Consider the following 25,135-nt stretch of genomic DNA (forward strand, 5'->3'; position numbering starts at 1 on the left):
TTCGAAAATTCACGATGTTAGGAATTCGATCGAAATAGCACCATGGGTTGTCGAACTTATTTCTCTAAAATTTAGTGTGATGCTGCTATAACTAAGTACAAAATTTTAGCAAAATATCATTTGTGTTCCTACGATCGTGGATAAGCTGTTAGACTAATGGAAGCAGGTCAAAATGCCACCATTGCGGGAGAAGTTATGCCAAAAAGCGCCATCTCGTTATTTTATTTTATTTTATATCCGTCGTTGAACATCCGACCCAATTTTGTTTTTACGACTACTAATGATCAACTCCGTAGCCTTGTAATTTTGAACCAATCCAGAAGACAAGGAAACTCCTGGATCATGTACCCCCAGAGCTTTTGATTTGTTATGGGAACATGGAGGACTTTAGAACTGGACAGATTTAACTTGCATCAGTCACCATTTACTACACTGGGAGTCTTCGGCCGGCGGGGATCTAACCCACGAACTCTTGGACATGGGCCCAGTGCCCAACCAACCAGCCTATCCCGGCCTCATCTGGTGATTAAAAAATCCCTCTGAAGGCAGGAATGCTATGTCCAGAAATGTCACTCCTAGGAAAATATCTGCGGACCTTGAAATCACTACCAGAACACATAATGTTTCTGCCAGAACCTTCTCACGGATATAAAAAATTAAGTTGGTTTACATGCACGGTTCGATGCATCCTGCCTTAACCACCCCATCGTCTAGAAAGATTACATTGGTGTAAGGAAAGTCTTTGTTGGTGTAATCAGCAGTGGACCAGAGTGACTTTCAATTCACATTGGCAAGTGACTCTGGTTGCCAGTAAGTGTGCAGAGAGAGAAGAACACGTTGTGCACAACAACAAGTGCATGGACGTGATCGGTATGGCCCAGGCATGCCGGTATGGTTAGTCATCAAGCCTAACGGCTAAACAACTTCACTTCTTTGAGCGAGGTTTAGCGTTACATCGCAGCGGTATCGCAGAAATATTTTATTTTACAACCGTCGTTGAACAGCCGACCCAATTGTCGGGTTTACGACTACTAATGTTCAACTCACTAGCCTTGTAATTTCGAACCCATTCCAGAAGACATAGGAACTCTTGGATCAAGTATTGGGAGAAATTTGTCTTCGTGGAGGACTTTTCGAGGGAACTAACTCGCATTTGCGTTACATGGAGAGGAAAACCACGACAATATCCCACAGTTAGTTTGACGGCAAGGGGACTCTAACTCGTGATCCGTCTACCACTGAAGATATTTCACATCAGCACTGTGGTCGGTGCAAGCCGGATGCGGAATTCGTATCGACCAGGCATCGCTAGGATTCGAAGCCGGTTCACCTCATTGGAAATCGAAAGCTCTATCCCCTGAGCCATCACAACTCTTTCAGAGAGATTATTCCGAATCATGTTTATCTGTTTAAGGGAGTGGTAGATCCCGAATTTATGCTTAGGGATGACAATACGCGATCACACAGATGCGCAGAGGTATCCGACATACTAAAAAGTAGAGATATTGACCGCATGCAATGGCCTGTGCGATCCTCAGACCTATAACCTATGGAGGATACCTCGGGTACTTTTCGCAGACGTGTTTCACACAGACGCTTTCACACCCTCTCCAAACCATGCAAGATCTGAAAATCACCTTGAAAGAGGAGTGGGACAATATCCACCAAGAACTCTTTGATAGTTTAGTGGACAACATAAATAACTGATGAAAAATGTACATTAGTGTCCGAGGTTATCATATATCTAACTGAGTCATTCATTTCTCTGTCATTTTGGCAAGAAAACTCATTTTTCAAATCATTCAATGAGTGTCTTTTTTATTCGAATACGTTTTTCGAATACGCTATCTGGGGAGAAGACCTGTTCCAAGGTTCCCCTCTCCTTCTCCTTTCAGTTGTATAAGAATTGTACTACGATATTTTTACTTTTCCTAATTGTTAAAAATATTTTTCAAAATTTTCATGACGCTTTCTTTTAGAACTATGTTTAATGTAATTTTCAGTTCCATATAGTTTCCTAACTTAAAACATTTGTATCTAGTTGAAAATCAAGACATAAATAAACGTACTTTCTTCTTCCATGACTCTCCATACGCTAATATTGAAAGTTTGTGAAATGTTGCCATTGGTAGAGAGTTCTGCTCTACACCTCCTGCTGCCCATTTCGATAGCCTATTTTGAATTTTATTATTTTTCGATATGTCGTAATCTGAACTATTTTATATGACAATAAATGCACATTGTCTCTACTAAATATGTTATTATTACATCAATCAACGTCTATTATGTATATATATATATATACCCTAACAAACGTTTAACCTTTGGAGTGTTCACTTCGATGCGAGTGTCAATGCACTGACTCAGCGAGACTTTTTCTCCTTCCTACCATCCTTATTTTATTCATCTTTGTAAGTTTTATTATAGCTTATTAACTAATCAAATCTATTTCTTCTATATAACAACTCACGAAACCTCAATTTGACTAATGAATTCGTACCCTTAACATTAAGGGTTGGCAATCTGGGGTTTTTTGCCACTAAATATAGGAAGGATTATTATTATTTCTCCTCATGTGGGTCATTTTTCATGGGAAATAGTGCATTCTTTGGTACACTAGGCATTTTTAAGAAAGGATAATTAACGTTTTTTTTACTGTTTCTGAGAAAGTCTTTGGAAGAAAAGTGTATTTTTCAAAGCATGCGTTGATAAGAAGTTAAAAACGCAAAAAAACCATCAGCATTCCGTGACACAATGAAGCTGTGACGTCATTGACCAATCATATCAAAAATTAAGTTTCATGTAAGCTTTTGTTTTACCTATTTTTCAAATAGTGAGTAATCAACTCGTTAATCTTAATAAATCAACTTCTTAATCCTTTTTTTAAAATTGCAAATGGTGAGTAGAGTGTTAATTTGCTTGGCATCTTGAATTAGGGATCGAAATAGGCTACAGGTGGCGTAGAGAAGAACTCTGTATCTATGGCAACACTTCTCACGCTTTCACCATTAGCGCGTGGAGAGTCATGGGAGAAGTAAGTAATTTAGTTTCTGTCTTGATTTCCAAATAGATTAAAAACTTTTAAGTTAAGAAACTATATGGAACTGAAAACTACATAGAGCATAGATCAAAAAGAAAGCATCGTGGAAATTTTAAAAAATGCTTTTGACAATTAAATACAAAAAATATTAAGAAGGGGAAAATATCGTTGTACATTACTATGCAACTCAGAAGAGGAGGAGAGGGAAGGGGGGTGTCAAGCTCTGTATTCTCCCCAGATGGAGTATTCGAGCATTGCGATCGCGAATACAGAGTAAGAAAGCGCTTATTTTTCAGTAACTTAAAATTAATAATTTCTCTACTCTGTAGTTATTCATGGGAGAAATTGATATGCAAGAAAGCGTAGCATACGTAAAATACTACTACACATAAAATAGGGTGCACAGTTCAGTACTACAATACAATAAACCATTATTATACAATACAATAAAGGAGGGTCATACCATGATGTCAAAGTTTTCTTCTGTACTTCCTTCAGGATTAAACAATGTGCAATTTGTATCATAAGGTTGGGGTAAGAGATGTTGCTCTACCTGTGAACATTTTGAAAATAATATTGGTTCTACGGAAGTGAATGACACAGATTTTACCACAGGGTGGAATTCAATTTTAAAATAAACATTGGACAGTTGACCAAAGTCAAAATTGTTGATGGACCAACGTAGTCTTGATGGTAATCATCAATAATCTAATCATGAAAAATTACATTTTTTGATAGTAACCCACATGTGTAACCATGACCCCTATGTAGGAATTCGGACTGATTTATGATAGTCCAACATAAGAATAGCAACTTGTTTTGATGGTTTGTTCATGTTGAACAAAGAACTTTCCATCATAGTTTCTTTAAAATAAAATGTTGAAACGATTACGAGCTACCTTCACCTCAATGTAGGAATTTGCACAGATTTATGATGGGACAACATAAAAAACAAATTGTTTTGATGGTATTTATTCCTGAGTACCAACAAGAATTCCCATCAAACCATCTGGGAAATATATAGCTGGAATCCTCAGTCACAATCACGAATCATCATCCATTAGTCTATGAGCTTTAAAATCGTCTTGATGATTAGCTATCATAGTGTATTAAAGCAGCATTTTCTATCATGGAATAATAGAAGCTTGTGGGCATATCAAAAACTATGAACGCATGATGGTAAATGTTGGATGATGGTGACCATCAGATGTTGTTGGACCATCATGAATCGCACTGAAACCATCATAAACCACCAAAATTTCATGATCGAACCATCAAGAGCTTTGATTTGGGGAGTAAAGGTGCCAAGTGCGTGTTCGGTCCCCTGTATGTAACACTCCCATTACAGTCAAAAGTAATGGCGGACTAATCCAAAAACAATCTAATACACATGTTAAGATAACAAAAAGCTTTCATTGGGTCTTTTATGAACATGGATGGTACTTGAAAAAAAATATTTTATCGAGTACCTAAATCTGTGATTTGAAGAGCGCTTTAAGTGAATATTCTTTTACGTTTTATACGTTCGTTTTTCCTTAAAATGTGCGTTGCCTAAACTGAGGTTCGATCTGATATTAAGAAACCACTATTTTGTAAAATCTTATCTTTTTGCTGTTAATGGATGTAGACATAACAAATGGAGATTTGGATGTCACGAATGGTNGAAGAGGAGGAGAGGGAAGGGGGGGTGTCAAGCTCTGTATTCTCCCCAGATGGAGTATTCGAGCATTGCGATAGCGAATACAGAGTAAGAAAGCGCTAATTTTTCAGTAACTTAAAATTAATAATTTCTCTACTCTGTAGTTATTATGGGAGAAATTTATATGCAAGAAAGCGTAGCATACGTAAAATACTACTACACATAAAATAGGGTGCACAGTTCAGTACTACAATACAATAAACCATTATTATACAATACAATAAAGGAGGGTCATACCATGATGTCAAAGTTTTCTTCTGTACTTCCTTCAGGATTAAACAATGTGCAATTTGTATCATAAGGTTGTGGTAAGAGATGTTGCTCTACCTATGAACATTTTGATAATAATATTGGTTCTACGGAAGTGAATGACACAGATTTTACCATAGGGTGGAATTCAATTTTAAAATAAACATTGGACAGTAATTTTAAAATAATAATGATAGGTTGAACTCCGACCCACCTCAGGGGGGTATACGGAGATCGTAATTTTAAAATAAATAAAGTCAAAATTTTTGATGGACCAACGTAGATTTGATGGTAATAATCAATAATCCAATCATGAAAAATTATATTTTTTTGATGGTAACCAACATAAGTAACCATCACTCATATGTAGGAATTCGGACGGATTTATGATAGCCCAACATTAGACTAGCAACTTGTTTTGATAGTTTGTTCATGTTGAACAAAGAATAACATAATAATTTCCATCATAATTTCTAAAATTCCATCATAATTTCTTCCATCATAATTTCTAAAATTCCATCATAATTTCTTCCATCATAATTTCTTAAAAAATAAAATGTTGAAACGATTACGAACTACCTTAACCTCAATGTAGGAATTTGCACAGATTTATGATGGGCCGGCATAAAAAAAAACCAAATTGTTTTGATGGTTTATTCCTGGATGCCAACAAGAATTTCCATTAAAACATCATGGAAATGTATAACTGGAATCCTCAGTCACAGTCACGAATCATCATCCATTAGTCTATGAGCTTTAAAATCGTCTTGATGATTAACTATCATAGTGTATTAAAGTAGCATTTTCTATCATGGAATAATAGAAGCTTGTGGGCATATCAAAAAATATGAACGCATGATGGTAAATGTTGGATGATGGTGACCATCAGATGTTGTTGGACCATCATGAATCGCACAAAAATTTCATGATCGAACCATCAAGAGCTTTGACTTGGGGAGTAAAGGTGCCAAATGCGTGTTCGGTCCCCTGTGTGTAACACTCCCATTACAGTCAAAAGTAATGGCGGACTAATCCAAAAACAATCTAATACACATGTTAAGATAACAAAAAGCTTTCATTGGGTCTTTTATGAACATGGATGGTACTTGAAAAAAAATATTTTATCGAGTACCTAAATCTGTGATTTGAAGAGCGCTTTAAGTGAATATTCTTTTACGTTTTATACGTTCGTTTTTCCTTAAAATGTGCGTTGCCTAAACTGAGGTTCGATCTGATATTAAGAAACCACTATTTTGTAAAATCTTATCTTTTTGCTGTTAATGGATGTAGACATAACAAATGGAGATTTGGATGTAACGAATGGGGCTGGTCCTTGCTCGAGAGATGGGCAGAAGGTCATCTGAAAGATTGGAACATATTGTGGCAACGCGTATGGATGTATCGTGAAAGAAGACGTGAAGTTCATTCCTCAATCAACCACCTAGTACGCAATAGTACACGAAATAAAAGGCGCCTTATTGTCATTAATCGATTCCGATACGGTTACCATAATTGCTGCTGTTTGCGACGTTTCTGGTTTGACCCCTTTGGTCGTGGTTTCCACTTCACTACTCTGACGAATATGCATCTATCCATTGATTTTTTTTTAACTGCAATCACTCTGCCCAACATTGACGAAGCAGTTCCCTTCTTTACTATCCGGCCAAAGGTATCCAGACATCCAGTGGTATGGACTTAGAGCATCCTGATGCACATATCGATATGATGTTGGTCCCCATTTGGCATCGATGACAGCCTGCACACGTCTGGGAAGACTTTAACAAGTTTTTGATAAGTGGCCATCGAAATTTAAATCCTGACAGGGGAAGTAAGTGCTTGCAGTGAGGATGGTCGATTTGACTGGCTACGTTATCTACCCTCTAGCTCGTCCCAAAGGTGTTCTATAGGATTTAGATAGGGGCTCTGAGTAGGCCAGTTCAGTATTTGAACTCCCATTTCGTCAAACTCCGTCTGTGCAAGCCCCGATGTGTGAATGGAACAGTTATCTTGCTGGAAGAGAAATGGGCATTCCCCAAAATATTGCCACAGAGTTGAGAGTTCAGCGTTGTCCACATACGCATCTCGGAGTTCATGTTTCCAACCACAGGCACTAACGGACCCAGGCCAAACCACGAAAAACACCCACACATTATTATGCTTCCACTAACATAACAACCGGGTGTCTTTGGGCCAGATAGTGTATCATCATCTTCCGCTCTCCTTTTTTTGAAGTTATACTTCTTATGCGACTTCCAACAAGGTTGCGTTAAACGTTTAACGATGCATTTTTATTGGCCGGGAAATCACGTGGTAGGATCCAGTTTTCCCTCATTCATTTCCATATTGTTTTGGTTCTCACTAGCATAAAAATAATAAAAGTCATAAAAGTATTGTTTTTCTATAAATATTTTTTTAGTTTGTTTTGATACACATATAATTTAATAGGGTAGTATTTTTTATTTTCAAATTTAGTGGATAACAATTGTAAAAAATGAGTGACAACAATCCCACGGACAATGCGACGGATTTAAGGTAATGTCAAGATACGTCTCTTGTGAATATCAATTGGTTGTTAGATTTTCTCTTTTGAAATTATATTATGACGCATTCAAATACATTATAGTTGCAAATACATTTTCGAGGGCGAGACGATGAGGCAACCACAAGCACTTCCACTGGTTCTAGAGGTCCACGAGGGAAAAATGCTTAATATTACCGTGATTACAGAGCACGGAAGCGAGCGGAGCAGGAAAAAAAGTCGTTGAATAGTGATCCATCTACGACTGCTGATTCTTCTACAATTAACGTCGCAGGTTGCGAAGTTTAACTTCCTCCGCGCGGAGGGACTCCACGCACTATTTTTTTTTTTTGATCGTGACTACCACTTTTTCGAAGAATGAATATTTCTCCCTTTTCTTTCTCTTGATATTTCTCTATTCTTACTTCCTTCCATCGATTCTTACTTTAATGTCCATTTTTTCATCCCCAATGAAATTAGATAAAAATTCTGAAACTACAGCTTGTCTCAGGTCAGTATGCAGTTCGGATAAATCACTTTATTTTGTCTATTTTACTAACTTTCATGTGAAGCTTCGCTGTAAGAGTAGGTATCTCCATCATTACTGTTCTATCTCAGTATATGTAAGGATACAGGGCTCGAAAAACAGCCCGTCCTCGGCGGTCAAAAATTCCCCGCGGACAACGAATTTCTCGAATCCGACGTCCGCGCGGATGGCCATTTTCCCGTTAATGTTCGTGATACATTTTCAATTTTTGTTATCCCTCAAGAGTCTAGCGCCTCACTTCTAAAATGACCCTCTAATCTAGAAATATAGCAACATACTGCGTATGGTGGAATTGATGTTTTCTCTGTCTGGGAGTACTGTAGCGGTTGAAAGGGGCTTTTCAACAATGAACTTAAAAAAAAAACACATTACGTACTGGTCTTAAACAAGAAGCGTTAAACGCAATTATGAGCATCTACCGAAATGCGAGACCCCTTTCAGATTTCTGTGCAGAAACCTCTGTAAATCATTGGCTTGATTGTGGAACTGGCAAACGTCATATTTGATTCATTTAGAAAAACGCAGTACCCTCGGATAAATTGACATTCCAGATAACTTGACTTTAGTCATTTAAATTATTTCATAAAATAAATACTTGGTTACTATTAGTAAATTAGTATTTCTCTTATTACTGTACAATGTATTCATAGTATTTGTAATCCTAGTAACTACAAATTCATTGTGCAATTTATATAAATATTTGTAATAAATAGGAGAAAATTATGTTTTTATTTATTTAGAAGATACGGGTTAATTTCAAATGAGGACTGGTACATTGTTGGACATGCCGTCCTCGGGAACGGGTAAAATTTCTGAGTTTTTTCGAGCCCTGTAAGGATACATTTAAAAATAGGCGAAATTTCGGTGCCCTCTAATCATCAGGCGTACCATAAATTTTACCTCAAGGAAGCAAATTTTTGCACATATTAATTTAACCTACTTTTTTTACAGTTGAAAATCGCAATTATTAAGAGTTAGCAAGACAAATCCACTATTTGCAGAATAACCAAATAACACCTGGTGGAAAAGAAATAAAAGTGGTTACTAACGGGTAATTCAATTAGATTAAGTGTGGTCCTTCCTTAGCCATAAGTCAATAAATGTCTAGTTATCAAATAAAGAAATTTCGCTGTTTTACCTATCGTATCACACAAACCCGTATAAAAATTTCGAAGCATTAATATACCAGTGATTACGGGAAAAAGTAACAGGTATGAACATCCGTTGTGAAGGCGGAAACAGAACAGTCGATTAACTTTCAGGGGTGTTAGCAAAAGATATACGCTTTTCCATTTTGTCGCCAAGCCTCCGCTGTTTGTATCCAGACCCCTATTTAATTAAGGTCTTTTATGATTCGTCCTTGTTGGCTGGCGGCTTTGCCAGCCAACAAGCAACGATCAGCAACTGCACCTGAGCCAGCATTGATGAAGTGTGCACTATTAACATAAGAAATATTAAATACTTAATTATGTTAAAATGGTTAGCGGGTATGCGTAGTTACTGCAAACTTATGTACTGGACCCGTGGGGCACAGAAAATATAGCGCTCACATCGCAATGAGGTAAGCTGGGTTCGAATCCCAGCGATTACTGGTGTAAACGAATTCCGCACAAAGGCACGCGTCGACCATAGTGATAACGCAAAATAACGTCAGTGGTAGACAGATCATGAATTAGAGTCTGCTTGCCATCAGGGTAACCTTGAGAGGTTTTCGTGGTTTTCCTCGCCATATTACGCAAATGCTGGTTAGTTTCATCAAAAAAGTCCTTCACCAGGTAAAATTCATCTAATACTGCATCTAGGAGTTCCCTTGTCTTCTGGATCAGGTTCAAAATTGTATGACTACGGAATTGAACGTTAGTAGTTGTAAACTCAAAATTCGATCGACCGTTCAACGACGGCTATAAGACCTACCTTCGGAAAAATGTGGGATAATACGTAATACGGTAAAATCTTTCTAACATAAAGAAGCGCTACAGTTTAGTGAAAATAAAAAGTTTGTGATTCAATGTTTTAATCTTAAGTTTTTTTCCACACTAGCGTTGTTTGAGCTTCGAATTTTAATCAAAAATTGATTAAAATTATTATTATTTATTTAGAATTATCTTGCCAAATCTCTGAACGGCAAACTTCGGCATTTCCTTAAATTAAATTTTAAAAAAAATAACTCCATTTTTTTTTCTAGTTCGGGTAATAAATATTAAACGAAATAAAATCTTGCATTATAATTTCGAACAGCTACAGTCAAGAGGAAAATGTCCAAATAAGATAGAATTAAATTCGTTAAAGGTCACTGGAGGAGCCAAAACTACCTGATCCAAAGTAAGTCCCCCTTGGTGCCCTAGCCTCTCCCTATTCCCCTGACTTGGCGCCGTGTGACTTTTTTTTGTTCCTTCGACTGAAAAGAGAGCTGAAGGGAAGACACTGGGAGTCGGTGGAAAACATCCAAGCTCATGTTACAAAGTTCCTGAGAGGCATTCCTGTCGAGGAGTTACTGGGTGCCTTCCAGGCGTGGCAGAATCGTCACCGCAAGTGTATTGATGCACAAGGGAACTATTTTGAAGAATTTTAACCATTTGTACCCATAGGATCAATAAATCTATTTTTCCCAGAAAATGCGCATTACTTTCAGAACGCACCCTGTATATNGTAAAATTCTTCTAATACTGCATCTAGGAGTTCCCTTGTCTTCTGGATCAGGTTCAAAATTGCATGACTACGGAATGGAACGTTAGTAGTCGTAAACTCAAAATTCGATCGACTGTTCAACGACGGCTATAAGACCTACCTTCGGAAAAATGTGGGATAATACGTGAAACGGTAAAATCTTTCTAACATAAAGAAGCGCTACAGTTTAGTGAAAATAAAAAGTTTGTGATTCAATGTTTTAATCTTAAGCTTTTTTTTCCACATTAGAGTTGTTTGAGCTTCGAATTTTAATCAAAAATTGATTAAAATTATTATAATTTATTTAGAATTATCTTGCGAAATCTCTGAACGGCAAACTTCGGCATTTCCTTAAATTAAATTTAAAAAAAAATAACTCCATTTTTTTTCTAGTTCGGGTAATAAATATTAAACGAAATAAAATCTTGCGTTATAATTTCGAACAGCTACAGTCAAGAGGAAAATGTCCAAATAAGAGAGAATTAAATTCGGTAAAGGCCACTGGAGGAGCAAAAACTACTTGACCCAAAGTAGGTCCCCCTTGGTGTTCTAGCCTCCCTATTGCCCTGACTTGGCGCCGTGTGACTGTTTTTTTGTTTCTTCGACTGAAAAGAGAGCTGAAGGGAAGGTCGGTGGAGAACTAGGAGTCGGTGGAGAACATCCAAGCTCATGTTACAAGGTTCCTGAGAGGCATTCCTGTCGAGGAAATCCTGGGTGCCTTCCAGACGTGGCAGAATCATTTTAGCAAGTGTATTGATGCACAAGGGAACTATTTTGAAGAATTTTAACCATTTGTACTATTAGGATCAATAAATCTAGTTTCCCCAGAAAATGTGCATTACTTTCAGAACGCACCCTGTAGGATAAAGATCTTAATATTTCTAATAAGTAAGAGATTTTTTATTTTATAACCGTTGTTGAACAGCTGATTCATTTTTTGGGGTTTATGACTACTAATGTTCAACTCTGTAGCCTTGTAATTTTGAACCCAATTCCGAAGACAAGAGGAACTCCCGGTTCAAGTATTGGGAGAAATTTGCCTTCGTGGAGGACTTCTTGATGGAACAAACCCGCATTTGCGCTACATGGAGAGAAAGACCACAACAAGCTCCCACGGTTAGCCTGACGGCAAGGGGACTCGAACCCATGATCAGTCTACCACTGAGAATATTTTACGTCAGCACTGTGGTCTGCGGAATCCGGATGCGGAATTCGCATTGACTGGGATTCGAACCCAGTACGTCTTATCGGAAGATTAACGCTCTGTCCCCTGAGCCATCGCAACTCAAGTAAGAGATCTGAAAGGTCTGGTAAATCGCGAGATGAACTTCTCAGTCAAGTTTTTTTTAAAAATAATATCGGGACGAGGGGAGAGGATCATCTCGTGATGGCACGACAGTAGTTACTCTTTGTATTTTGTAAACAATACTCACATATTCAGTGACTTTAATTAAATGATGTCCCGGTACTAAAAGCTTAATACCATGTTTGAAAGGATTCACAAGTCTCCTGGAATCGTGAATAGAAAAATAAATGGCTGGTTCAGTTCTAGGATCAATATATTCATCCGGATATACTTTCAACACAAAGATGATGTCTGGGAGAAAAAATAATTTACATTATTTTTACTAGGACTTATAATATGCATGATTTATTTTTTTAGGATAAAAACAGGATTTTAAGGATAGGGATTTAATTGATACGGGGCAGGTATTATGGACTATATATATATATATATATATATATATAGTCCATAATACCTGCCCCGTATCAATTAAATCCCTATCCTTAAAATCCTGTTTTTATCCTAAAAAAATAAATCATGCATATTATAAGTCCTAGTAAAAATAATGTAAATTATTTTTTCTCCCAGACATCATCTTTGTGTTGAAAGTATATCCGGATGAATATATTGATCCTAGAACTGAACCAGCCATTTATTTTTCCATTCACGATTCCAGGAGACTTGTGAATCCTTTCAAACATGGTATTAAGCTTTTAGTACCNCTGAAAGGTTCCCGAATTTAAGAAACCCATTGTCACCGAAAAACTTATACATTTTGACTCTTAACCTAAACAACCAGCCATATTCCGAAGCATAAGAAGAAAACGACAACTTGAGAATGGATGCATGGAAAGTGAGTAGGTGGAAGAGTCATCTATCCCCTTAGATCAACTTGCCCGCTTGCCAATACAGCAGGATGGGAAGAAGAAGAAGAAAAAAATGGAACAATGTTAGCAATTTAACAAAACTTGAATGGAGGAATACAATTTTGCTTGACATCATCTTCTGAAAAAGTAACTCACACAGGATCATGATGGCTATATATATATATATATATGTATATATATATGTATATATATATATATGTATATATATATCCTTGAATAGCTGACCAATGTTCAACTCTGTAGCCTTGTAATTTTGGCCCAATCCAGAATACAAGGGCACTCCTAGATCGAGTATTGGCAGAAATTTGCCTTCGTGGAGGACTTTTTTTGAAGAAGCTAACCCGCATTTGCGTTACATGATGAGGACCCATGATCCCTCTACCACTGAAGATATTTCACGTTAGCACTGTGGTCGGTGCAAGCCGGATGCAGAATTCGTATCGACTGGGATTTGAACCCGGTTCACCTCATTGGAAGGCGAACGCTCAATCCCCTGCTCTGAATCAAGTTTTGGGAGAAATTTGCCTTCATGGATATCTTTTGGATGGAACTAATCCTCATTTGAGTTAGAAAAAACACGACACCCTCCTACGGTTAGCCTGATGGCGGCAAGGAGAGTCTAATCCATGATGAATGTACCTCGGATATTTTTTCGTTAGCACAGTGATCGGTGCCAGCCGGGTACAAAATTCAAATCAACCAGTCATAGCTAGGATCCAAACCCGGTTTACCTCATTGGAGGGCGGCGGTTTTGCTCTGAAAATTTTAGTAGATATAAATATAAATGTAAATAAATAAAGCAAAAGAACTCCAATACGACACAGAAATGTTAGTTTCCGCTTCAAAAAAAAAAAAGAACCGTCCTCAGTGTCGAAACACAAAATGTTTGGAGAAAGTAACGAGTCAAGCATATTGCAATTAGAAAAGAAGTGGTTAAGCCAAGAGGGGAATATAAGAACATTTATAAAGAACATTATGGCGCTTAATGGTTGAAATTTGTCGTAAGACTTCAGCGTTATTCTTCCGGTTGATTTTTGCGCTTAAAAAGCGCCATCAAATATTATTATACTTGTAGTGTTTACAATTTAACGCGTTCTTTTAATTGTAATTTTAACAAAACAAACAGCATATGAATTTGGAAGACTCCGCTTACATGCTATGATCTGCAAGATGAAACCCAAAAAACTAAGTAACGGTGATATTTCACACAAGTATAGACAAGTAAGGGATAACACTCCAAACATGGCAAAACTTAATCTTTGTTTATGTTGTGATATTAATTTTTTTAAAATTTGTTGTGAGTGGTTGTTGTAGTTAAATTACGTCGCACTAGAGCTGCACAATGGGCTATTGGCAACTGTCTGGGAAACATCCCTGAGGATGATCCGAAGACAAGCCATCACAATTTTGATCCTCTGCAGAGGGGATGGCACTCCCTTTTCGGTAGCCCAACGACCTGCACGCGAAGTCGAGCACTTTACGGTAGAACAATTTAACGAGAACCCATACCGCACACCCTCGGTCCCTACGCAGACTGATCTAAGTGGTCATCCATCCGCACACTGACCGCAGCCAGTGATGCTTGACTTCGGGATCTGCTGGGAACAACGTCTTAACGATCAGTCCACTTCGGGGCTTGTTGTGAGTGGTAAAATGGTTTGTTATGCGGTTTACGTGCAAACCTTAAAACGAGATCTGCTACAATCTGCTCTATTCAACGCGCATTACACTAATTCAAAACCTTGGAAAACAACCTTCTATATAAGAATCTTAAATCGAGGTCGACCTAGGGTTTTCAAGCTTGAAAAAACTCCTTTAATAAAGCTAGTCTCAAGGTGAAAATAACCTTAAATCTAGGTCATTATAAGGTTTCTTTTCGCAAAGTCTTGCATGCTCAGCTAAAATCCACCTTGTCACGAAATTTTAATGGACACTGCAATATGATCCTATCTCTAGTGTGACGTCAGCTGAAACGTCATTATGACCATTTTACCTAAGTGACAAAACATTTTTAAAAAAGCTTAAAAAAATAATTTTTAATGAAAGGTTTGAAACTGCAATACTTTTGCTTTATTGCGAAAAGGTTTTTATTGCAAACATTTTCGTGACAATAAAAGAAAATTCCGAAACAAGGTTGCCCTAAGGTTTACATGCTTTCTGGGTGATGCCAGTTCAAAGATCGCCTCTTAAGTGGAAGGATACACCGGAAGTTTTCTCCATTTCCTCCGGTTTTAGGTCACTTATTATTGCAGCCCGGATTTTGATGACCTAAAAAATCTCAATTAATGCCCTTAGAAGTGCAAAAAAAGCCCTTAAAATGCGAAAATTGCGCTAAAAATGCCTTATGACATGACTTAAATAGAAGTAAAAATATTGAACTAAAACAATGTTTTACTCTTTAAAATTATTATGAGTCGTTTCAAAAAATATAAAGCAATGCAATACTTGTTCTACGTTCATTAAAGTTTGACAAATATGTTTTATATCCAAAAATAACAAAAAAAAAGGAAAATATATTGACTCCAAAACATTTTCATTTTGTATAGAAACTTAAATGAATATAACAACTTCCATCTCATAATATTACTAAATATCAGAATTACAGTGGATTATTAAATTTTTTTTTTAATATTTTGAAATGTAAACGAGCGTCTCTTGTCTGAAAGCAAATTTTTATACCAGGAGAAGCTTCTTTCAACGTCTACTGATGTTATTGGTGCGTACTTGAAAAGGACGGTCACACTTACTGACAATTCTTCTTCAATTTGAAAAGATGTTGCTTCACCTGTTAATATCCTAGAAATTTTCTTCATTGTTTGGAAGCCAGTGTAATAATAAAAAATTATAAAAAATAATAAAAATTAGAAAAATTTAACAAAAAATTTAAAAAATGCTTTAAAATGCAAAATACGCCCCAAAATTTTAAAGAAAATGCCCTATAAATCTCAAAAAATGCTCTAAAGGACAAAAAATGTCCAAAAATGCAAAAAAATGCAAATGTCATCAAAATCCGGGCCTTACTTATTATTGTTTATATTCAGTTAACCATCCATATTGTCAATTTTCAGGCATTTATTTGTGCAGATGGGCATAATTCTAGCTCAAAGTAAATTCTTTCAATATTTGAGGTATATAAATTTGTATACTTACCTCTCATAGTGTGAACATTAGTCTCATTTTTCCCAATAGTCTTATGTATATTTCTCAGAGTAATTGTTCTGTTAAATTCTGTCTCAAATAATAGACGATGCTTTAATCCATAGGTCCTACAAAGTGCTGGTTCTCCTTCGTTGCTGACAAATGGCACCCGGTTAAACAGTCTTAAAAAAGGAACAAAAATAAATGCGTTGCACTTGCCAACATTTCAAACATTGCCGCTGCAGAACTGGATGAATAATGAAAACGTAAAAATCGTTCGTGAACTTCATCTTTTTACATAGCGCACTTTAGAAACTGAAATCAGTGTTTTTTTTTATTTTTTTATTATTTTTCACTTTTAAAAGGAGAATAAAAAAAAGGGCAGAATAACTTCACTAATTAGCATAAATGTAGCTTTGAGGGCCTCCCTTTCAAAAAAAATTTTTTTCCTCTAAAACTTTTTATTTTTTTTAAAGATAGTACTTTTTTAAAACCCAAAATTCCATAGACTAATTATTAATTTAAAAGTATAAATACCTTTAAAAAATCATCAATTTTCAATAGTTTATATATAATTGAACGAAAATATTTGATGGTTATCTTTTTTTATGCAAAGACTATCTTAAAAACCACTTAAAGAAAGTTTTTACAATTTGAACTAAATGAAACAAGATTTAGGCACAATCAAACAATTTTTTAATGAAAAAAAAATCTTAAATTATAATTCTAGGCAGCGGCTATCTTGGTTTAGTTTATGCACAGTATAATTTTTTTTAGTTGTAATTATTATTTATTAACTCTTAACATTACTGTCAAAAAACTTTATTATCATTTCGATTTGCTAAGAAGATCCGCTCAGCAACCCCTCGTGGTCACCTGTCAATCATATCTGTTCTTTATTACTCTTCAAAGTCGATATTTTTTTTAAAGAAAAAATATGTTTTGAGTTAGAACATTTCGTTAATATGTAAAAGGCAACAGAGTAAACGATTCTTTGGATTTGAAAACAATATCTAGCATCCGGACACCCCGGCATCCGGCAGTATAACAAAGCATCCGGACACCACAGTGATATGGACTTTTCGTCCATCACAGCGGAAGTGAGTCCTTGCTGTGAGGATGGCTCATTTGGCTGGCTACGTAATCTGCGATCTAATTCATCTCAAAAGTGTTCTATGGGATTTACATCAGGGCTCTGAGAAAGCCAGTTCAGTTTTTGAACACCCATCTCGTCAAACCACGTCTGTGCTACAGGCCGGGATTGCTTGGTCGGTAGAACGCTGGACCCATGTCAAAGAGTTCGTGAGTTCGATCCCAGCCGGCCGAAGACTAGTAAATGGTGACTGATGCACGTTAAATCTGTCGAGTCACAAAGTCTTCCATGTTCCCATGACAAATCAATACCTCTGGGGGTACTGATTCAGGAGTTTCTTTGTCTTCAGGATTGGGTTCAAGATTACAAGGCTACGGAGTTGAACATTAGTAGTAGTATATCCGAAATTGGGTCGGCTGTTCAACAACGGATATAAAAAAACCACGTATGTGAAAGCTTCGATGCGTGAATGGGGCAGTAATCTTGCTGGAACAAAAATGGGCCGAAATATTGCCATAGAGTTTGCAGTGAAGCATTGTCCAAAATGACCACATACATCTCAGAGTTCATGTTTCGAACCACAGGAACTAATGGATGCAGGCCAAACCATGAGAAACAACCCCACACTATTATACTTCCACCACCATAACAACCGGGTGTCCGGATACTTTTGGCCATATAGTTTATACGGAATGTGTGCTACAGTAAGAAGTGTCTGGATACGTTTGGCCATATAGTTTATACGGAACGTGGGCTACAGTAGGAAGTGTCCGGATACTTTTGGCTGTATAGTTAATACGGAACGTGGGCTACAATAAGAAGTGTCCGGATACTTTTGGCCGTATAGTTTATACGGATCGTGGGCTACAATAAGAAGTGTCCGGATGCTTTTGGCCGTATAGTTTATACGGAACGTGGGCTACAGTAAGAAGTGTCCGGACACTTTTGGCCGTATAGTTTATACGGAACATGTGCTACAGTAAGAAGTGCCCGGATACTTTTGGCCATATAGTTCATGCGGAACGTGTGCTACAGTAAGAAGTATTCGGATACTTTTGGCCATATAGTTTATACGAAACGTGGGCTACAGTAAGAAGTGTCCGGATACTTTTGGCCGTATACTTTATACAGAACGTGGGCTACAGTAAGAAGTGTTCGGATACTTTTGGCAGTATAGTTTATACGGAACATGTGCTACAGTAAGAAGAAAGTGTATTGTAATTTTATTTGTTCAATATAACTATAACCTACAGAGGTTGAGCAAAAATAAGGAACTGCTTCCACTCTAACTCTATGTGAACAGTTTTACTTTTAGTAGCAAATATTTTGGAAGATTTTCAGTGGCAAAATTGTTAGCACAATTTGAAAGATAAAACTTGAAGCTTTTAAAAATGGTGTCCTTTTTTTTACCCGTGCATAATTTGTTAGAACGAAATAAGCGTAGGAAGTTAATTCCTTTTTTCAAGACCACTATAATTTTAAAATCATTCTTAGATAAATATTGCATCCCATGCAATGATTTCAAAGTTGCCGGAAAGAAGTCATTAGCTTCATCGACTAATTTTGACCAATATGAACTTGGCATAGGTAAAGAATAACGACAAAATTATTGTTTTAAAATTGCAAGAAAAAAAAAGTTCGTTAAATATTGCGCAAGAAATGACTAATTAAAGTAGTTCTTTTATAATACACATGCGCGGAAAAAAGTCTTTCACAATTTTGTAGCTTGCACCAACCACAGTGCGGATGTAAAATGTCCTCAATAGTAGACGGATCGCGGATTAGAGCCCCCTTGCCGTCAAGCTAACCATGGAAGGCTTTCGTAGCGTTCCTCTCCATGTAACGCCAATGCTGGTTAGTTCCATCAAAAAGTCCTTCACGAAGGCAAAACTTTGTCCCTAAAACCCAATACTTGATCTTAGAGTTCCTTTATCTTCTAGATCGGGTTCAAAATTACAAGAACACGGCTTTGAACTATGGTAGCCTTGAACTCAAAATTGGGTAAACGACGGTAATAAAAGGAAATGTAGTATGTTTGAGCAAAGAAAAAAAAATGTTCTTGACTACCATGATTTGTTAATAAGTGGTCGTATCATTCAAGATTAGACTGATGGTTTTTAAATATAAATATGCGATTGGACAAACTTTTTCCACAAAAACTTTTACTCGTTAATTTAAAAGTAATTAAGCAATTTGGCAGATAGCGCTACAAGCAATTAACTTGTAAATGAAAGAAAAACAAGTGAAAACCCATCATTTTTTCAAAATCTTTCAATTTAGGATAATCATTTTACTAGATTTCTGAAACGTTCATCATTAGTCACATTCATATATTGTAGTGAAAGAACGACATTTTTAATCAATCAAAGCGTAAAAGAAAAATTGTAAAAGTGATTTAAAGCGCAACCTGTTGTTCAGCATCATCATTGATATATATATTTCTCTTACATGGCGACAAAAAATGCCTCATTACAACTCCCCGAATGTCAACGCTAGAAAAATCGACCAATGATTGCTGCTAAAAATGTCACATGCCAATTCTAGCTGAGGCGGCTCAACATATAGTGCTTTTAAAAACGGAAACTGAGATAACCAGAGAGAGCATTCTCACCAAATGTGATCTCTTCCAAATTCACCCTATCATCTGCGGCAATCTCATACTATTAAGCTAGGCAGAAGTGAGCAGTCTTTGTCGATAGATCTCTTTTTAAAGAGATATCAGTTTTAGAAATTTTATCTTAAGATTTTATACTATAGCACATTCCTAATAGGTTTGACGAATTACATGTCATTTATTTGAATTCAAATTTATTTTAATGACTTAGTACTTACTAAAAAGACGTAATTTAAAAAAAAATGTTATATGGATTTGAATGATTGTTTTGAATTCTTAGAATTTTGTGCATTTGCAATGTATTTAAGTTAGTAGCGAGCGAAGCAAACCATATAAGATTGCGTAGCAATTTTCGAGGGTTGGTGAGCGTCAGCGAGCAAGGGACGCAGCCCTCTAGTTTTAAAAATTTTTAGACACAAACATTCATTAATTTTTTTTCTATGAAAGATTATAAAAAAAGTTTTTTCTTGGGTCTTAATATTATTTAATATTTTTTACTCGTAAAATCATCCTTACCTTGGCTCATGACGATTAATTAACTGGTTTTCGAGCATTGCATAGATAACGTTTTTATATTCGTCAACTACTCGTTGCCAGCTATAGCAATCATCTTGACACACGGGATTGTCTTTAAAAACCTAAAAAAATAAATAAAAATTTCAAAATATTGATATTATTTTCTGGTACAGTTAATATATTTTATTATATCATGCTATAAATTATTTCTCACAAATCTTATGAATAATAAATTGAGCCTGTTTGCTCCTGTGGTTTGAAACATGAACTCTCAGATGTATGTCGGCATTCTGGACAATGCTGGACAATCCCAACTCTGTGGCAAAATTTCGGCCGATTTCTCTTCCTGCAGGATAACTGCTTCATCCACACATCAAAGCTTGCGCAGATATAGTTTGTCGAAATGGGTGTTCAAAAACTGAATTAGTCTCATCAGAGCCCTCCAAAAAATTCTATGGAACGTCTTTGGGGCGAATTAGAGTTCAAATTACGTAGCCAACCAAATCGAGCATCCTTACTGCAAGCGCACTCACGTCATATGTGATGGGAGTTACGTCCTATGGCCATCTATCAAAAAACTAGTTGAAAGTCTTCCCAAGCGTGTGCAGGCTGCCATCGATGCAAAACGGGGACCAACATCATATTATTATGCACCTCAGAGGATGCTTGAAGTTCATACAACTACTATTTACCAGACAGTGTACCAATCCAAATTTGTTGTGGGAAAANTAAATATTGCAATCCCATGTAATGATTTTAAAGTTGCTGGTATTAAAGCTGGAAAGAAGTTATTAGCTTCATCTCCTAATTTTGACCAATACGAACTTGGCATGAGTAAGGAATACTGACAGAATTATTGTTTTAAAATTGGAAGGAAGAAAAGTTCGTTAAATATTGCGCAAGAAATGACTAATTAAAGTAGTTCTTTTATAATACACATGCGCGGAAAAAAGTCTTTCATAATTTTGTAGCTTGCACCGACTACAGTGCGGATGTAAAATATCCTCAATAGTAGACGGATCACGGGTTAGAGCCCCCTTGCTGTCAAGCTAACCATGGGGGGTTTTCGTAGCTTTCTTCTCCATGTAACGCCAATGCCGCTTAGTTCCATAAAAAAATCCTTCACGAAGACAAAACTTTCTCCCTAAAACCCAATACTTGATCCTAGAGTTCCTTTGTCTTTTAGATCGGGTTCAAAATTACAAGAATGCCACTTTGAACTATAGTAGCCGTGAACTCAAAATTGGGTCAACGACGGTAATAAAATGAAATGTAGTATGTTTGAGCAACGAAAAAAATGTTCTTGACTACCATGATTTGTTAATAAGTGGTCGTAGCATTCAAGATTAGACTGATGGTTTTTAAATATAAATATGCGATTGGACAAACATTTTCAACTAAAACTTTTACTCGTTAATTTAAAAATAGAACAAAACAATTAACAGATGGCGCTACAAGCAATTAACTTGTAAATGAAAGAAAAACAAGTGAAAACTCACCATTTTTTCAAAATCTTTCAATTTAGGATAATCATTTTACGAGATTTCTGAAAGTTCATCATTAGTCATATTCATATACCGAAGAGCCGTTACATTATGACCACCCTCCATCTATAACAATGGACTCGCCCAGGTTTTCATGGTTTCTTGCCCAGGAACAATGTTTTCATGGAGCACATTAGAACCCATAATCCTCATAGAACAATCCCTCACGTCTGTAAGCTACTTGAACATAGTTGCAGACCAGGTTCACCCATTCATGGCAACTGTTTTTCCTGCGGGGGGTGGTATTTACCAACAGAATGATGCACCATGTCATAGGGGTCGAATCGTCGATGAACATTCCAGTGACTTTCAAGTCATGTCTTGGCCCCCAAATTCACCTGACCTTAATCCAATCGAGCATTTGTGGTCCTACTTGGAAAGTCCAAATTTGTGCTGCCACGTTACCTCCTCGCAATGTGAGGGAATTGCAGGACCAGTTGGTGAGCGCTTGGTACCAGATACCTCTGACTACCTATCAGCACCTTGTGGAATCAATGCCACGGCGGGAGCTAGCAGTTTTGAGGGCTAAAGGTGGTCCTACTTGTTACTAGCAGGGTGATCATAATGTAATGGCTCTTTGGTGTATATTGTAGTGAACGAACGACATTTTTAATCAATCAAAGCGTTAAAGAAAAATTGTAGAAGTGATTTAAAGCGCAACCTGTTGTTCAGCATCATCATTTTAAAAATTTTTAGAGACAAACATTCATAAATTTTTTTTCTATGAAAGATTATTAAAAAAAACTTTCTTGGGTTTTAATATTATTTAATATCTTTTACTCGTAAAATCATCGTTACCTTGGCTCATGACGATTAATTAACTGGTTTTCGAGCATTGCATAGATAACGTTTTTATATTCGTCAACTACTCGTTGCCAGCTATAGCAATCATCTTGACACACGGGATTTCCTTTAAAAACCTAAAAAAATAAATAAAAATTTCAAAATATTGATATTATTTTCTGGTACAGTTAATATATTTTATTATATCATGCTATAAATTATTTCTCACAAATCTTATGAATAATAAATTGAGCCTGTTTGCTCCTGTGGTTTGAAACATGAACTCTCAGATGTATGTCGGCATTCTGGACAATGCTGGACAATCCCAACTCTGTGGCAAAATTTCGGCCGATTTCTCTTCCTGCAGGATAACTGCTCCTTTCACACATCAAGGCTTGCGCAGACATAGTTTGTCGAAATGGGTGTTCAAAAACTGAACTAGTCTCATCAGAGGCCTCCAAAAAATTCCATGGAACGTCTTTGGGGCGAATTAGAGTTCAAATTACGTAGCCAACCAAATCGAGCATCCTTACTGCAAGCGCACTCACGTCATATGTGATGGGAGTTACGTCCTATGGCCATCTATCAAAAAACTAGTTGAAAGTCTTCCCAAGCGTGTGCAGGCTGCCATCGATGCAAAACGGGGACCAACATCATATTATTATGCACCTCAGAGGATGCTTGAAGTCCATACAACTACTATTTACCAGACAGTGTACCAATCCAAATTTGTTGTGGGAAAACTCCGAAGATTGTGTGTTATTTCAAGTTAATACTAAATTGAGAAATCTTACACACTTTAACGCGCTAAAGTTTTATCTAAACTCCGATAAATGAGAAAGCATACATGAAGCTCACTCTCAGGGGATAGAACACACGTCTCCTAATGAGATCAGCCGGGTTCGAATCCCAGCGATGGCTGGTCGATATGAATTCCGTCCTTTGCTTGCAGTGGTTGATGGATCATGGGTTAGAGTCCCCTTGCCGTCGTGGTTTTCCTTTCCACGTGACGCAAATGAGGGTGAATCCCACCAAAAAGTCCTCCACAAAGGCAAAATTTCTTTTAATTATTGGTCCACGAGTTCTCCTGTCTCCTGGGTTGCCTTCAAAATTACAAGACTACGGAGTTGAGCATTTGCAGACTCAAACTCAAAATTGGGTCTGCTGTGCAACGACGGTTATCAAAAAATTTAAATACTTCATACTAGTTTCATGTTTTAATCTCCCCGCAATGTAATCGTTAATTAGAATGCCTAAGACTTCAAATTTTACGCATTCCACCTTCTACAACGCAAATTTTAACCTGATTACTTTGTACCTGATTCATTACACTTTTTTCAAAGTAAACCTTCTTTAAATGTTTTATTCCTCAAATATGCTACATTTTATGCAATACAAACTTTAAAAGGTATACTTTACACTTTGCATCCGGTGCATTGAGTTCCTTGCACTGTAATTTTTTTTAAATTGTATACTTTATACTTGGTTACTTTAAATTTGATGCATTAAACTTGGGGCAATGAAAATAGATTTATAAAAATAAAAGCACGTGTAAGACTTACGCCCAAATACAGATTTTCGAGGTCGCAATAGCTGTGATACTTGTTGCAAAACTCTTCCTCAGATTCGAAGAATTGGCATTTATGTGGCTGTTCTTCACAAACAAGTTTTCTGTTTCGCCTTCAAAGAAAATCATGAATTACACACATATTAACTGAGGTGAAATAAATTTAAGAGGATTATTCGAATATAAAACCGCGATGAACCACAGTGCCTGCAACTTTGAAATAGGATGGTCCTGTTACGTCAGAGATGGAAGTGAGGGTCAACTTATTATCGTGTTTAGAGATAGGGTTGTCCCTTAATGGACTGATCGTTAAGACGCGGTTCCCAGCAGATCACCGAAGTCAAGCATCACTGGCTGCAGTCAGTGTGCTGGTGGGTGACCACTCGGGTCAGCCTGCGTAGGGACAGAGGGTGTGCGGTATGGGTCCTCATTAAACTGTTCTTCCGTAAAGTGCTCGACTTCACGCGCAGGTCGTGGGGCTACCGAAGAGGGGGTGCCGCTGCAGAGGATCAAAATTGTGATGGCATGTCTTCGGATCATCCTCAGGGATGTTTCCCAGACCGTCGTCAATAGCCCATTGTGCAGCTCTAGTGCGACGTAAATGAAACTACAACAACAACTACAGCAAGTGTGACGCAAGTGAACTTCTACTACTACTACTACTAAAGAGATAAGGTTAGCAACTCAAGAAAATCATCGACATACCGTGACTTAAAGGGCGATTGTCGCTGCATGCAATTCGCACAGGGAATCGAAGTTAGGTAGGTACTTTATTTATACCGAGCTAGAGAGAGCCTGAGTAAGACAGGGGTATACGGGGCAGTTGCCGCGGGCCCCACATCAGAGGGGGTCCTCAAATCGAATAGGAAGTTTATCTTAAGTTTCCTTCTTTAATGAATTTTTTTAAACAAAATATCAGTACTGTGTAAAATCCTTCAGTTTCATGCTAGCTTCTTCATTAATCTATCGTATGAATACAAAAAAAATC

General features: G+C 36.9%; 1 protein-coding gene across 1 annotated transcript; it reads right to left on the reverse strand.

Annotated features, from left to right (window-relative positions):
* Positions 1 to 3,497: 3,497 nt before the first annotated feature.
* Positions 3,498 to 21,863, reverse strand: LOC139425857 (uncharacterized). The gene is made up of 6 exons (XM_071181871.1): positions 21,846 to 21,863; positions 20,254 to 20,375; positions 16,043 to 16,212; positions 12,154 to 12,317; positions 4,977 to 5,066; positions 3,498 to 3,593 (listed from the first exon to the last, which is right to left on the reverse strand). The coding sequence occupies exons 1-6, from the start codon at positions 21,861 to 21,863 to the stop codon at positions 3,498 to 3,500; spliced, it is 660 nt and encodes a 219-aa protein (XP_071037972.1).
* Between the last annotated feature and the right edge of the window lie 3,272 nt (positions 21,864 to 25,135).

This window comes from Parasteatoda tepidariorum, chromosome 6 (genome assembly GCF_043381705.1).
Source record: "Parasteatoda tepidariorum isolate YZ-2023 chromosome 6, CAS_Ptep_4.0, whole genome shotgun sequence".
Classification (NCBI taxonomy): Eukaryota; Metazoa; Arthropoda; class Arachnida; order Araneae; family Theridiidae; genus Parasteatoda; species Parasteatoda tepidariorum.

What these genes read in the sequence shown, in the direction of transcription:
- LOC139425857 (XM_071181871.1), bottom strand. An exon ending in TAATGTTCACACTATGAGAG is followed by an intron (nt 12,318 to 16,042) that starts GTAAGTATACAA and finishes TTTTTCTCCCAG; the next exon opens with ACATCATCTTTGTGTTGAAA. An exon ending in TAATTAAAGTCACTGAATAT is followed by an intron (nt 5,067 to 12,153) that starts GTGAGTATTGTT and finishes AAATGTTCATAG; the next exon opens with GTAGAGCAACATCTCTTACC.